The 14871-nt window shown below is 46.6% G+C and overlaps 1 protein-coding gene across 2 annotated transcripts in view; it reads left to right on the top strand.

Moving 5' to 3' along the window:
- The window catches only part of LOC140193188 (CMP-N-acetylneuraminate-beta-galactosamide-alpha-2,3-sialyltransferase 1-like), a 52740-nt gene that overhangs the window by 2973 nt on the left and 34896 nt on the right, over positions 1–14871 (top strand). For both annotated transcript variants that reach the window (XM_072250598.1, XM_072250596.1), the window contains exons 2-3: positions 7355–7694; positions 13309–13496. In XM_072250598.1, coding sequence (XP_072106699.1) covers positions 7422–7694; positions 13309–13496 — 461 coding nt within the window. In that variant the 5' untranslated portion in view covers positions 7355–7421. The remainder of the gene's footprint in view (positions 1–7354; positions 7695–13308; positions 13497–14871) is intronic.

The raw sequence follows: 14871 nt of genomic DNA, 5'->3' as shown, positions 1-14871 counted from the left end.
TGATTTGTGAAGTATCATGTGCTTCTTGGAGTACATGTTAAACAAATACACACACAAGCGTCTTTGCTCTGTGGGCCACTTCTTCAAGTCTTTCGGTGATTTGGGGAGGGCGACGGGAGCAGACAATGTGATGGCTGGAAGCTCCTAGTCAAGAACCGGCACGAAAGCGGTGAATACTTGATTCAGTCGCTCAACTTTTGGACAGAAGCAGGAAAGTTGTTTGGTAGCAGTATTCACATCTGAGCAGCCCTACTTAGGATCCACTCTCCTCACCCTGAACTGGGAAGGGGCTAGAAAAGGTGCCCTAAAAATAGTCTGCTTCACCCCATCCTGTTTGGAAAGCCGCACCCAGAGGGATCACCATCATGCAGTCAAAAAATATCGAGAAGTGAAACTATGACATTTGGAACCTGGAATATACGAACTCTGATGGCTGCAGTCTAGAAGAGCACCCGAAACCTGAAAAACCAATGGTGGAGGAAGATAGCTCAGGAAATCCTACAACTAGCAGATGCCAACGATTTTCGAGGCTTTTTCAACGCAGCTAAAGCTATTTTTGGCCCATCCACACATGTTCAAGCCCTTCTCAAAAGCAAAGATGGTTCAACCATAGAACATAGAATAGTACAGCACAGTACAGGCCCTTCGGCCCACAATGTTGTGCCGACCCTCAAACCCTGCCTCCCATATAAGCCCCCACCTTAGATTCCTCCATATACCTGTCTAGAAGTCTCTTAAACTTCACTAGTGTATCTGCCTCCACCACTGACTCAGGCTGTGCATTCCCACACCAACCACTCTCTGAGTAAAAAACCTTCCTCTACTGTCCCCCTTGAACTTCCCACCCCTTACCTTAAAGCCATGTCCTCTTGTATTGAGCAGTGGTGCCCTGGGGAAGAGGCGCTGACTATCCACTCTATCTATTCCTCTTATTATCTTGTATACCTCTATCATGTCTCCTGTCATCCTCCTTCTCTCCAAAGAGTAAAGCCCTAGCTCCCTTAATCTCTGATCATAATGCATACTTTCTAAACCAGGCAGCATCCTGGTAAATCTCCTCTGTACCCTTTCCAATGCTTCCACATCCTTCCTATAGTGAGGTGACCAGAACTGGACACAATACTCCAAGTGTGGCCTAACCAGAGTTTCACAGAGCTGCATCATTACATCGCGACTCTTAAACTCTATCCCTCGACTTATGGAAGCTAACACCCCATAAGCTTTCTTAACTACCCTATCCACCTGTGAGGCAACTTTCAGGGATCTGTGGACATGTATCCCGAGATCCCTCTTCTCCTCCACACTACCAAGTATCCTGCCATTTACTTTGTACTCTGCCTTGGAGTTTGTCCTTCCAAAGTGTACCACCTCACACTTCTCTGGGTTGAACTCCATCTGCCACTTCTCAACCCACTTCTGCATCCTATCAATGTCCCTCTGCAATCTTCGACAATCCTCTACACTATCTACAACACCACCAACCTTTGTGTCGTCTGCAAACTTCTCCCCCCACATCCAGGTCGTTAATAAAAATCACGAAAAGTAGAGGTCCCAGAACAGATCCTTGTGGGACACCACTAGTCACAATCCTCCAATCTGAATGTACTCCCTCCACCACCACCCTCTGCCCTCTGCAGGCAAGCCAATTCTGAATCCACCTGGCCAAACTTCCCTGGATCCCATGCCTTCTAATTTCCTGAATAAGCCTGCCATGTGGAACCTTGTCAAATGCCTTACTAAAATCCATATAGATCACATCCACTGCACTACCCTCATCTATATGCCTGGTCACCTCCTCAAAGAACTTTATCAGGCTTGTTAGACACGATCTGCCCTTCACAAAGCCATGCTGACTGTCCCCGATCAGACCATGATTCTCTAAATGCCCATAGATCCTATCTCTAAGAATCTTTTCCAACAGCTTTCCCACCACAGACGTAAGGCTCACTGGTCTATAATTATCCGGACTATCCCTACTACCTTTTTTGAACAAGGGAAGAACATTCGCCTCCCTCCAATCTTCCGGTACCATTCCCGTGGACAACGAGGACATAAAGATCCTAGCCAGAGGCTCAGCAATCTCTTCTCTTGCCTCGTGGAGCAGCCTGGGGAATATTCCGTCAGGCCCCGGGCACTTATCCATCCTAATGTATTTTAACAACTCCAACACCTCCTCTCCCTTAATATCAGCATGCTCCAGAACATCAACCTCACTCATATTGTCCTCACCATCATCAAGTTCCCTCTCATTGGTGAATACCGAAGAGAAGTATTCATTGAGGACCTCGCTCACTTCCACAGCCTCCAGGCACATCTTCCCACCTTTATCTCAAATCGGTCCTACCTTCACTCCTGTCATCCTTTTTTTCTTCACATAATTGAAGAATGCCTTGGGGTTTTCCTTTACCCTACTTGCCAAGGCCTTCTCATGTCCCCTTCTTGCTCTTCTCAGCCCCTTCTTAAGCTCCTTTCTTGCTTCCCTATATTCCTCAATAGACCCATCTGATCCTTGCTTCCTAAACCTCATGTATGCTGCCTTCTTCCTCCTGACTAGATTTTCCACCTCACTTGTCACCCATGGTTCATTCACCCTACCATTCTTTATCTTCCTCACCGGGACAAATTTATCCCTTACATCTCGCAAGAGATCTCTAAACATCGACCACATGTCCATAGTGCATTTCCCTGCAAAAACATCATCCCAATTCACACCCGCAAGTTCTAGCCTTATAGCCTCATAATTTGCCTTTCCCCAATTAAAAATTTTCCTGTCCTCTTTGATTCTATCCTTTTCCGTGATATTTATGAAGGCCAGGGAGCAGTGGTCACTGTCCCCCAGATGCTCACCCACTGAGAGATCTGTGACCTGACCCGGTTCATTACCTAGTACTAGATCTAGTATGGCATTCCCCCTGGTCGGCCTGTCCACATACTGTGACAGGAATCCATCCTGGACACACTTAACAAACTCTGCCCCAACTAAACCCTTGGAACTAATCAGGTGCCAATCAATATTTGGGAAGTTAAAGTCACCCATGATAACAACCCTGTTATTTTTACACCTTTCCAAAATCTGCCTCCCAATCTGCTCCTCTGTATCTCTGCTGCTACCAGGGGGCCTATAGAATACTCCAGATAGAGTAACTGCTCCCTTCCTGTTCCTGACTTCCACCCATATTGACTCAAAAGAGGATCCTGCCACATTACCCACCCTTTCTGTAGCTGTAATAGTATCCCTGACCAGTAATGCCACCCCTCCTCCCCTTTTTCCGCCCTCTCTATCCCTTTTAAAGCACTGAAATCCAGGAATATTGAGAATCCATTCCTGCCCTGGTGCCAGCCAAGTCTCTGTAATGGCCACTACATCATAATTCCATGTATGTATCCAAGCTCTCAGTTCATCACCTTTGTTCCTGATGCTTCTTGCATTGAGGTACGCACATTTCAGCCCTTCTACCTTACTGTCTTTACACCGTTTATTCTGCTTCTCTTTCCTCAAAGCCTCTCTGTATGTTAGATCTGGCTTTACTCCATGCACTTCTTTCACTGCTCTATCGCCCTGGGTCCCATCCCCCTCACAAATTAGTTTAAACCCTCCCGAACCATACTAGCAAACCTACCTGCAAGGATATTGCTCCCCCTCGAGTTCAGGTGCAACCCATCCAATCTGTACAGGTCCCACCTTCCCCAAAAGAGATCCCAATGATCCAGAAATCTAAAACCCTGCTCCCTGCACCAACTCCTCAGCCACGCATTCAACTGCCATCTCCTCCAATTCTTACCATCTCTGTCACGTAGCACTGGCAGCAATCCTGAGAACGTCACCCTTGAGGTCCTGTTCTTCAGCCTTCTGCCTAATTCCGGAAACTCACACTTCAGGACCTCATCCCTCTTCCTGCCTATGTCGTTGGTCCCAACATGTATCACGACTTCTGATTCCTTTCCCTCTCGTACCAGGATGTCGTGCACCCGGTCAGAGACATCCCGGACCCTGGCACCCGGGAGGCAACAAACCATGCGGGTGTCCTTCTCACGTCCACAAAATCTCCTGTCTGCTCCCCTGACTATAGAGTCTCCAATGACAACAGCTCTTCTCTTCTCCGTCCCACCCTTCTGCACTCAGTGCCGGAGGCCCTGCCACCGTGGCTCACACCTGGTCGGTCGTCCCCGCCGACAGTATCCAGGATGGTAAACTTATTATGCAGGGGAATGGCTACAGGGGTGCTCTGCACTACCTGTCTGCTCACCTTTGCTTTCCCCCCTCTGACTGTCACCCAACGACCTGCTTCCGACAGCCTAGATGTGACTACCTCCCTGTAGCTCTCATCTATGACTGCCTCATTCTCCCCTATGGGTCGAAGGTTATGCAGCTGCTGCTCCAGATTCCTTACACGGTCTTCCAGATCGCCCAGCCGTATGCACTTCTGGCAGATGTGACTCTGCGGGAGAGGGGCGTTCCCCCAAGACTGCCACATCTCACATGAGAGGCACATCACCGTCACAGGAGACATTGTAAAAACTAACTACGAGCTAGCTTCCTGAAGAGCATATTGAACCATCCTGAAGAGCAATGCTGACATCAATTCTAGACGGAAGGAGCACTTTGAAGATCTTCTAAATCAACTATCTCATTTGACAGGAATGTGATTAACAACATTCCAAAACAGCCCATTGACGACTCCCTAAGCAAAATACCAACATTTGAAGAAGTCAAGGAAGCCATCAAAACCTTGAAAAACAACAAGGCTGTTGGACTCGATGGAATACCAGATGAGGTCTACAAAATTGGAGGTAACCTGCTTCATTATCAACTACATCAACTTCTCATCAAGATCTGAATAAATGAAGACATACCAGCAGACTTTAGAGACTCAGCAATCGTTACCATCTACAAAAGGAAAGGTGATCGATCTGAACGTGGAAACTATTGTGGAATTTCCCTGTTAGCAACAGCAGGAAGCAGGAAAGATCCTCACCCGCATCATGAACAGCTGGCTCAGCCTTTAGTTGAGAAGATCCTTTCGGAGACTCAAGCCGGTTTTAGACCATCACGTGGAACAATCAATATGATCTTCACAATGCGACAACTACAAGAAAAATGTCATGAACAACTTCAACTTTTGTACATGGCATTCATCGACCTTTGACTTGGTATCAAGAGTACTCCTATGGGATGTCCTATCCACCTATGGATGCCCTGAAAAGTACATTCGAATCCTGAGACTCCTCCACGATGGCATGCTTGCCACAGTCATGGTCAGCAACAGTAACTGTGAGCCTTTTCAAGTTAGATCAGGAGCAAAACAGGGATGCGTGATTGCCCCAACTTTGTTCACAATCTTCTTTGCGTCAATCATTCACATCATCAAAGACGACCTATTCCCAGGAATTGAAATTGTCCGCAGAACAAATGGCAGACTTTTCAATCTTGCCCATCTCAAGTCCAAAAACAAGATGTCCATAAGTTCCCTCATCGAGTTCCAATACGCAGATGACAACAGTCATCTCTCATGCAGCTCTCTCAGAAAACCACCTACAACAGATTCTGACTGCCTTCAACCATGCAGACACGAAACTTGGACTTACCATCAATTCCAAGAAGACCCAGATCATCTACCAACCGTCACCAACTGACACAAATCGGATGGAACCATCAATTCATCTTGGCGAAACAACCCTGGAAAATGTGGACCACTTTCCATATCTTGGAAGTCACCTCTTCTCCTCCAATGTCGACCTTAATGACAAGATCCAACATAGTCTTAAATGCACTGGAACAGCTTTTGGACGTCTCCGAACAAGAGTCTTTCATGATCATGACATCCAATCAGACACCAAAATGTTAGCGTACAAAGCAGTGGTAATCCCAATGCTCCTGTATGCATCAGAAATGTGGACAACATACCGATAACTTCTGAAGGCACTTGAAAAGTTCCATCAATGCTGTCTTCAAAACATCTTAAATATCAGCTGGGAAGATAGAAGAACCAACATCAGTGTGCTAAATGAAGCAAAAACAAGCATTGAAGCCTACGTCATCAAGAACCAACTAAGATGGAGCGGTCATGTTGTTCGGATGAAAGACGAACGTCTGCCAAAACAAATCTTCTACTCCCAGCTTAAAGAAGGCAAACGTAAAAGAGGCGGACAACAGAAGAGATTCAAAGATGTCTTAAAAGCCAACCGGAAGAAATGTAACATCGACATCAACAATTGGGAAACCAATGCCAAGGACAGGAAACTTTGGCAAGCCATCATCCAAGAAGGAACAGCAACTTTCGAAGCCAACAAATGTGCAGAATGAGAAGAAAAGCGAAGAAAATGGAAAGAGAAGTAGCAACAACCAAAGCCCGATCTGCCATCTGGAACTACCTGTCCTGAATGCGGAGGAACTTTCAAAGCCAAGATTGGACTCATAAGCCACTTGAGAGCCCATAAGTAGATCAACGGAATGAAGACCATCATCCTCGACCTCGAGGGATAACCACGACGACGGTGACGTGTGTGTGTGAATGGATTGAATGGCTTGTCATATGAAGAGTGTTTGGCTCTGGGTCTGCATTTGCTGGAATTCACAAGAATGAGGGGTGACCTCATTGAAACATTGAATGGTGAAAGGTCTTGATAGAGTGGATGTGGAGAGGGTGTTTCCTATGGTGGGAGAGTCTAAGACCGAGGACACAGCCTCAGAATAGAGGGGTGTCCTTTTAGAACAGAGATGAGGAGGAATTTCTTTAGCTAGAGAGGGGTGAATCTGTGGAATTCGTTGCTGCAGGCAGCTGTGGAGGCTAAGCCTTTACAGATATTTAAGGCAGAGGTTGATAGATTCTTAATTGGTCAGGGCATGAAGGGATGCTGGAGATTGGGGCTGAGAGGAAAATTTGTTCAGCCTTGATGAAATGGTGATGCAGACTCGATGGGCCAAATGGCCTAATTCTGCTTCTATATTCGATGGTCTTAAAGCAAACAATACATTTCCTGTATGTTCGCATTTACATGTGATAAGTAAATGGAATCTGCATCTGGTGCTGTGTGGAATGAGCACTTGCAGCACCGGAGTTTGGAGTTCATATCCTATGCTGTCTGTAAGGAGTTTGTACATTCTCCCTGTGAACGACATGCGTTTCCTCCTGGTGCTCTGCTTTCCTTCCACAGTCCAAAGACATACTTGTTAGCTGGTCATTGTAAATTGGCCTGTGTTTAGGCTGGGGGGGGGGGTAAATCAGAGGTTACTAGATGGTGTGGCTCGTTGGGCCAGAGGGCTTGTTTTCTGCTGTATTTCTAAACAAATAAACAAGTAGTTTGATGTTTCTAATGAGTGTGCAGTTGTTTATAACTCTGCTCTTCACTCTAGGACTACTGAACAATGAAGGAGGTGACTAGAGGACCCTAGAAGGAGGTGACTAGAGGACCACAGCCTGATGTGGATGAGATTCCCAGTCGCTCTCTGCTGCTTCAGGATGAGTCTTTCCAGGTGGGCAGGAATTCTGTTCCTCCTGCTCTGCTTGTTCACCGTCTTCTGGTGCCACAGGAAGGAAGCAAGGCTGTGCAGAAAGAATTCTTGCGGCTGTGAGACTTGTATCGCAGAACAACGAGTCTCACTCTGGTTTGACAAGAGGTTTAATTCAACTGTTCAGCCACTACTGACCAGTGATAACCAGGACATCCCCCACGATATTCTCCTGTGGTGGTTGGTGAGTCAAACTTACAGATTTCAGGGAAAATGAAAATCAAATAAAGTGCAGACATTGGAAACCTGAACTGAGACTACTGAAAGCTGATACTTGTCAGGGCAGGCAGAGCTTGTAATACATCGAACATTACAGCACAGTACAGGTCGCCATGTTGTGCTGATCTTTTAACCTACTCTAAAAATAATCTAACTCTTCCCTCCCACACTGTCCTCCAGTTTTTCTTTCATCCATGTGACTACCTAAGAGTTTCTAATGTATCTGTCTCTACCAGCACCCCTGGCAGGGTGTTTCACACACCCATCACTCACTGTGTAAAGAACTTAGCTCTGACATCCCACAGTACTGTGCAAACGTCTTGGGCAAATATTTTAAAAAATCTGTAAAGTGAAGATACTTTGAACAATAATGAAATGAAAAGTTTATAAATATCAAAAAAGTTACTATGAAGAGCAGCAAACAGTAAAGAACTAAATCAGATCAATCTTTGGCATGACCACCCTTTGCATTTAAAACTTAATCAATTCTTGTAGCTACATTGTCATGCAGTTTTATAAGAAAATTGACTGGCCAGTCATTTCAAGCAGCTGAAGACTTGCCGCAGTTCTTCTGCAGACTTTGGTTGTCTCACTTGCTTCTGTCTCTCCAGGTAATCCCAGACAGCCTCAATGATGTTGAGCTCAGGGCCCTGTGGAGGCAAAAATCCTTCTTCTATTTGCTAGTGACAGTTCATTGTGACCCTGGCCGTATGTCTGGGCTTGTTGTCCTTCTGCAGGATGGAGTTGGGGCTGATCAGATACCTCTCTTATGGTACTGTGTGATGGATGAGAATCTGCTTGACACTTATCCATGAAAGGAAATATAAGATTTGCTCAAACTGCCTCCTCTTTGAGCCAAAAATGTCAAATTTTGACAAGCCATTCAATCCTGGAATCATTTTTGTGAACCTCCTTTGAACCCTCTCCAGGTTCAGCACATCCTTTCGAAGATAAGGGGCCCAAACCTGCCCACAATACTCCAAGTGAGACCTCACCAGTGCTTTATAAAGTCTCAACATTACATCCTTGCTTTTATATTCCAGTCCTCTTGAAATGAATGCTAACATTGCATTTGTCTTCCTCAGCACAGACTCAAACTGCAATTTAACCTTTGGGGAATCCTGCACAAGGACTTCCACGTCCTTCTGCAGCTCGATATTTTGTACTTAGTCAACCCTTTCATTTCTTCTACTGAAGTGCATGACCATCACATACCGGTGACAATAAACCTGATCCTGATTCATACACTTTCTGACACTGTATTCCATCTGCCATTTCTTTGCCCATTCTCTTATTTTGTCTAAATCCTTCGGTAGCCTCTCTGCTTCCTCAACACTGCCTGCCCCTCCACCTGTCTTCATATCATCTGCAAACTTTGCAAAGCCATCAATTCTATCATCCAAATTATTGACATATAATGTACAAAGAATTTACACAGACCCCTGTGGAACACCGCTAGTCACCTTCAGCCAACCAGAAGAGGTTCCCTTTATTCTCACTTTGTATCCTGCCAATCAGTCACTGCTTTATCCATGCTAGAATCTTTCCTGTACAGTAATACTATCAGCTCATAGTTTGTAAGCAGCCTTATGTGTGGCACCTTGTCAAAGGCCTTCTGAAAATCCAAGTACACAACATCAAACAATTCTCCTTTGTTAACCTTGCTTGTTACTTCTTTAAAGAATTCCAATAGATTTGTTAGGCAAGATTTTCCCTTGAGGAAACCATGCCGACTAAGGCCAATTTTATCATGTGCCTCCAAGTACCCTGAGTTCTCATCCTTGATAAGAGACTCCAACATCTTCCCAACCACTGAGGTTAGACTAACTGGCCTATAGTTTCCTTTCTTTTGCCCCTCTCCCTTCTTGAAGAGTGGAGTGACATTTGCAATTTTCCAGTCTTCCGGTGATTCTAGTGATTCTAGTGATTCTGGTGATTCTTGGAAGATCATTACTAATGCCTCCACAATGTCTTCGGCCACCTCTTTGAGAATCATGTTCTGTGATTTCTCCAGTGTTTTTATAACTTTTTGACCTGCTTTACTAGGGAGTAAGTTCATGGAGATGCAGGTGGATGCCCCACCAGTGTCCTGGATTTCAGACTACCTGTCCAGACGGCCACATAATGTGAGATTGCAGAGCTGTGCATCAGATACTGTAGTTAGTAGCACAGGGGCACCTCAGGGGACTGTCCTGTCCCCCTTCCTGTTCACCATCTACATCTCGGACTTCAGCTACATCTTGGAGTTCTGCCACCTGCAGAAGTTATTAGATGACTCAGTAATTGTGGGTTGTATCAGCCAGGGTCAAGAGGCTGAGTACAGAAGAGTGGTGACAACTTTGTTGAGTGATGTGGGTTGAATCACCTGTACTCTGCTGCAGATGTTCTACGACTCAGTGGTGGCCATCATTCTATTCCACTCCGTAGCCTGCTGGGGCAGCAGGGTGAGAACAGCTGATGCCAAGAAGACCAATAACCTCATTAGGAAGGCTGGTTCTGTTCTGGGGGTGGAACTGGATTCCCTGATGGTTCTGCCTGAGAGGAGGATGCTGCAGAAGCTACGGAGCGTTATCTCACACCCTCCATGACACATTGGACAAACAGAGGAGCATCTTTAGTAACAGACTGATTCCATCAAGATGCACCACTGAACGTCACAGGAGACCCTTTTTCCCTCTCGCTATAAGACTGCACAATTTCTCCTCCTCAAATGTATATGGTTTCATTGCACATCTGTATTTTGCACTATTACTTTTTAATGCACATTTGTGTTCTTTTTCATACCTCAATGCTTACATTTTGTATTTTAAGTATATATTTCTGACTGAGCAACTTTGCAGCAATAATTTCCTTAAGGATAAATAAAGTTTAATTTTATCTTATCTTTCAGAACGCTGTGGTGTACACCATCTGGTCCAGGTGACTTATCTACCTCAGACCTTTCAGTTTCCCAAGAACCTTCTCTCTAGTTATGCTAACTTCACACACTTCTGACCCCTGACACCGGGAACTTCCACCATACTGCTGGTGTCTTTCACAGTGAGGACTAATGCAATATTTTTATTCAGTTCATTCGCTCTTTCATGAAACTTATTACTACCTCTCTAGCATCATTTTCCAGCAGCCCGATATCCACTCTCACCTCTCTTTTACATTTTATGTATCTGAAGTAACTTTTGGTATCCTCTTTAATATTATTAGCTAGCTTACTTTCCCATTCTATCTTTATCTTAATAACTTTTTTAGTTTCCTTTTGTAGGTTTTTAGAAGCTTCCCAATCCTCTAACTTCCACGTTTTGCTCTATGATATGCCCCCTTTGACTTTTATGTTGGTTTTGACTTCCTTTGTTAGCCATGGCTGTGACATGTTGCCTTTAGAATATTTCTTCCTCTTTGGGATGTATCTATCCTGTGCCTTCCGAATTGCTTCCAGAAATTCCAGTCATTGCTGCTCTGCTGTCATCCCTGCCAGTGTTCTTTTCCAATCAATCCTAGCCAACTCCTCTCTCAGGCCTCTGTAATTCCCTTTAGTCCACTGTAATACTGATACATCTGACTTCAGCTTCATCTTCTCAAATTTCAGGGTGAATTTGATTGTATTATGATCACTAAGGGTTCTTTTACCTTAAGCTCTCTAATCAGTTTCGAATCATTGTACAACACCCAATCCAGAATACCTGATCCCTTGCTGGGCTCAACCACAAGCTGCTCTAAAAAACCATCTCGTAGGAATTCTAGAAACCACCCCACCCCCCACCCCGGAATCCAGCACCAATCTGATTTTCCCAATCTACCTGCATATTGAAGTCTCCCATGACTATTGTAACATCGTCCTTTTGACATGCATTTTCTGTCTCCCATTGTAATTTGTAGTCCATATCCTGACTTCTATTTGGACCTCGGTATACAACTCCCATCAGTGATTTTTTACCCTTGCAGTTTCTTAGCTCCAGCCACAAAGATTTAACACCTTCTGACCCCATGACACCTCTTTCTAATGTTTTGATTTCATCCCCTTTTTGCCAAAGGAGCTATACCTCCCCACCTGTCTCCTGCCTGTCCTTTTGATACAGTGTGTATCCTTGGACATTAAGTTCCCAGCTATAATCAGTGATGCCCACAGCATCATACATGCCAATCTGTGAGTGTGCTGCAAGTTGAGTGCACACATTCAAATACAACACCTGTATTCACCCTTTTCGATTTTGTCTGCCTTTTATGTTACAACTCATCCTATTGCCCTTTCAACAGCCTCTCCTCACTACTCATTGGCTCTGCTTGAAAATCTGGTACCTCATCTTCAGCACTATCATCCACCTTTCCTATGATACTTCTTACATTGAAGTATATGCAGCTCAGGATGCCAGTCAACCTTTTGATTCCTAACTTTTGTCTGAGGTCTTACCAACATCTGCTCCACAACCTCTCCAGTCACTGTTCTGGCACTCTGGTTCCCATCTCTCTGCACCCCTACTGTTTAGCATTAACCAGTCTTCCCACTAGGATATTAATCCCCATCAAATGCATGTGTAAACTGTCCCTTCTGTACAAGTCTCACCTTCTCCATGGAGGGAACAGAGGGGCGCCCTTTTAGAATGGAGATGAGGAGATATTTCTTTAGACAGTGGTGAATCTGTGGAACTCAATGTCACGGGCAGCTTGGAGGCCAAGTCTTTTTGTACATTTAAGGCAGAGGTTGATAGATTCTTGAGTAGTCAGGGCATGAAGGGATATGGGGAGAACGCAGGAGATTGGGGCTGGGAAGGAAAATGGATCAGCCATGATGAAATGGCAGAGCAGACTCGATGGGCTGAATGACATCATTCTGCTCCTATATTTTATGGCCTTATGAGCATTGGAGCACTGAAAAATGTGATCAATGGAGGCATAATGAAGGAAGCTGTAGCGGACAGTGTGGTTTCTTTACTCTGTGTGTGATGTGTCCACAATTCTCTATAGTCGTTTGAGCTGATGTGCAGAGCAGTCAGCACGCCAAGCCCAGGTGCATCCAGGCAGAATACTTTATCTGGTGCAGAGACAAAAATTCGTGACAGTTGATGGGGGCATGCCAAATGGGGATCTTGCTGTGCCTTCCCTCTGACTAGGAGTGTTCCACTCTCTGTTAGGGCATCAGGGATGGACCCCACTAATAATTAATGCACAAAAGGAGGCCGTTGGATTGCCTGTCCCATCCATGCCAGCTCAATTCTTCATTTCCCTCTAACCTCTCTTCTCCATCTACTCCGTACCCTAACTTCCCTGCCAACTAAAATGTCCCATTAACTGACCTGCATGACTTTAGGATGTGGGAGGGAACTAGAACATTTGAGGAAGCCACACTCACAGGCAGTGTGTGAAAACTCCACACTTACAGCCCGAGGCTGGGCTGTGGGATGTTTGGTTTGGGAGGGATGAGAGGGAGTGTGTGGGTGGGCTGCAGGAGGTTTGATTTGGGTGGGCTGGGTGGGAGTGTGTGTTTGGGGTGGGTGGGCTGCGGGAGGTTTGATTTGGGAGGGGTGGGTGGGAGGGTTGTTATTTTGCTCCTCAGTGAAATCTGCTGGTGTTTTTGGTCCTTGCAGAAGCTGCAGCTGAGAAAACCAGCATTGGCCTTGGCTCACCACCAGCTCTTCCAGAGAGGGATCAAGTCCAAGCCAGTGCTGAGGATGAACCCCTGTCGCTGTCAGACCTGTGCAGTTGTGGGCAACTCCGGGAATCTCAATGGATCAAACTACGGGAAGTTAATCGACTCACATGGCTTTGTTTTCAGGTGGGTTTTCACATTAACTTTGGACCAGGGGAAGGTTCATGTGGAATGGGGATGTAGTTTCTCCAACAATCAAGGCAACTTTACCAATCACCGTCTGACTCCAGAACAGTTCAAAGCCATCACTGCGACCTTGCAGAAAAGAGCATCTTGCTGGATGTATTCAGAATCTGGTTGAATATTACCGACAAAGGTCATGAAAATTGTTGCATTGTGGCAGCAGGATATTGCAATACTTGAGATTTACTGTTCATTGATATTTGGGGGATCATTGTCCATTGCTGAGGGAGGAGGCTGTTCCAAAAACGTTGAGTGTGTATCTTCAGGCTGATGTAACTGCTCTCTGATGATGGTAACTGATGGAATGGCCCGGATGGAGGGGGTTCTTCATGACGGATGCTGACTTCCTGAGGAAGTGCCTTTTGAAGATGTGCTTGGAGGTGGGGGGGGTTAGTGTGTGGTGACGGGGGGGAGGGTCAGTGTGTGGTGACGGGGGGGAATGTCAGTGTGTGGTGACGGGGGGAGGGTCAGTGTGTGGTGATGGGGGGAGGATCAATGGGTGGTGACAGGGGGAGGGTCAGTGTGGGTGGTGACGGGGGAGTGTCAGTGTGCGGTGACGGGGAGGGTCAGTGTGCGGTGACGGGGGGAGTGTCAGTGTGGGTGGTGACGAGGGAGTGTCAGTGTGTGGTGACGGGGGGAGTGTCAGTGTGTGGTGACGGGGGGAGGGTCAGAGTGGGTGGTGACGGGGGAAGTGTCAGTGTGTGGTGACGGGGGAAGTGTCAGTGTGTGGTGACGGGAAGTGTCAGTGTGTGTGGTGACGGGGGAGGGTCAGTGTGGGTGGTGACGGGGGAAGTGTCAGTGTGTGGTGACGGGGGGAGTGTCAGTGTGTGGTGACGGGGGAGTGTCAATGTGTGTGGTGACGGGGGGAGTGTCAGTGTGTGTGGTGACGGGGGGAGGGTCAGTGTGTGTGGTGACGGGGAGTGTCAGTGTGGGTGGTGACGGGGAGTGTCAGTGTGTGTGGTGACGGGGGGAGGGTCAGTGTGTGGTGACGGGGGGAGGGTCAGTGTGTGTGGTGACGGGGGGAGGGTCAGTGTGTCGTGACGGGAGTGTCAGTGTGGGTGGTGACGGGGAGTGTCAGTGTGTGTGGTGACGGGGAGTGTCAGTGTGTGTGGTGACAGGGGAGGGTCAGTAGCTGGTGATGGTGGGAGGGTCAGTGTGTGGTGACGGGGGGAGGGTCAGTGTGGGTGGTGACGGGGGAGGGTCAGTGTGGGTGGTGACGGGAGGGTCAGTGTGGGTGGTGACGGGAGTGTCAGTGTGGGTGGTGACGGGGGGAGTGTCAGTGTGTGTGGTGACGGGGGGAGGGTCAGTGTGTGTGGTG

Source organism: Mobula birostris, unplaced genomic scaffold (assembly GCF_030028105.1).
Source record: "Mobula birostris isolate sMobBir1 unplaced genomic scaffold, sMobBir1.hap1 scaffold_421, whole genome shotgun sequence".
NCBI lineage: Eukaryota > Metazoa > Chordata > Chondrichthyes > Myliobatiformes > Myliobatidae > Mobula > Mobula birostris.
This window is presented reverse-complemented; position numbering and strand designations above follow the sequence as displayed.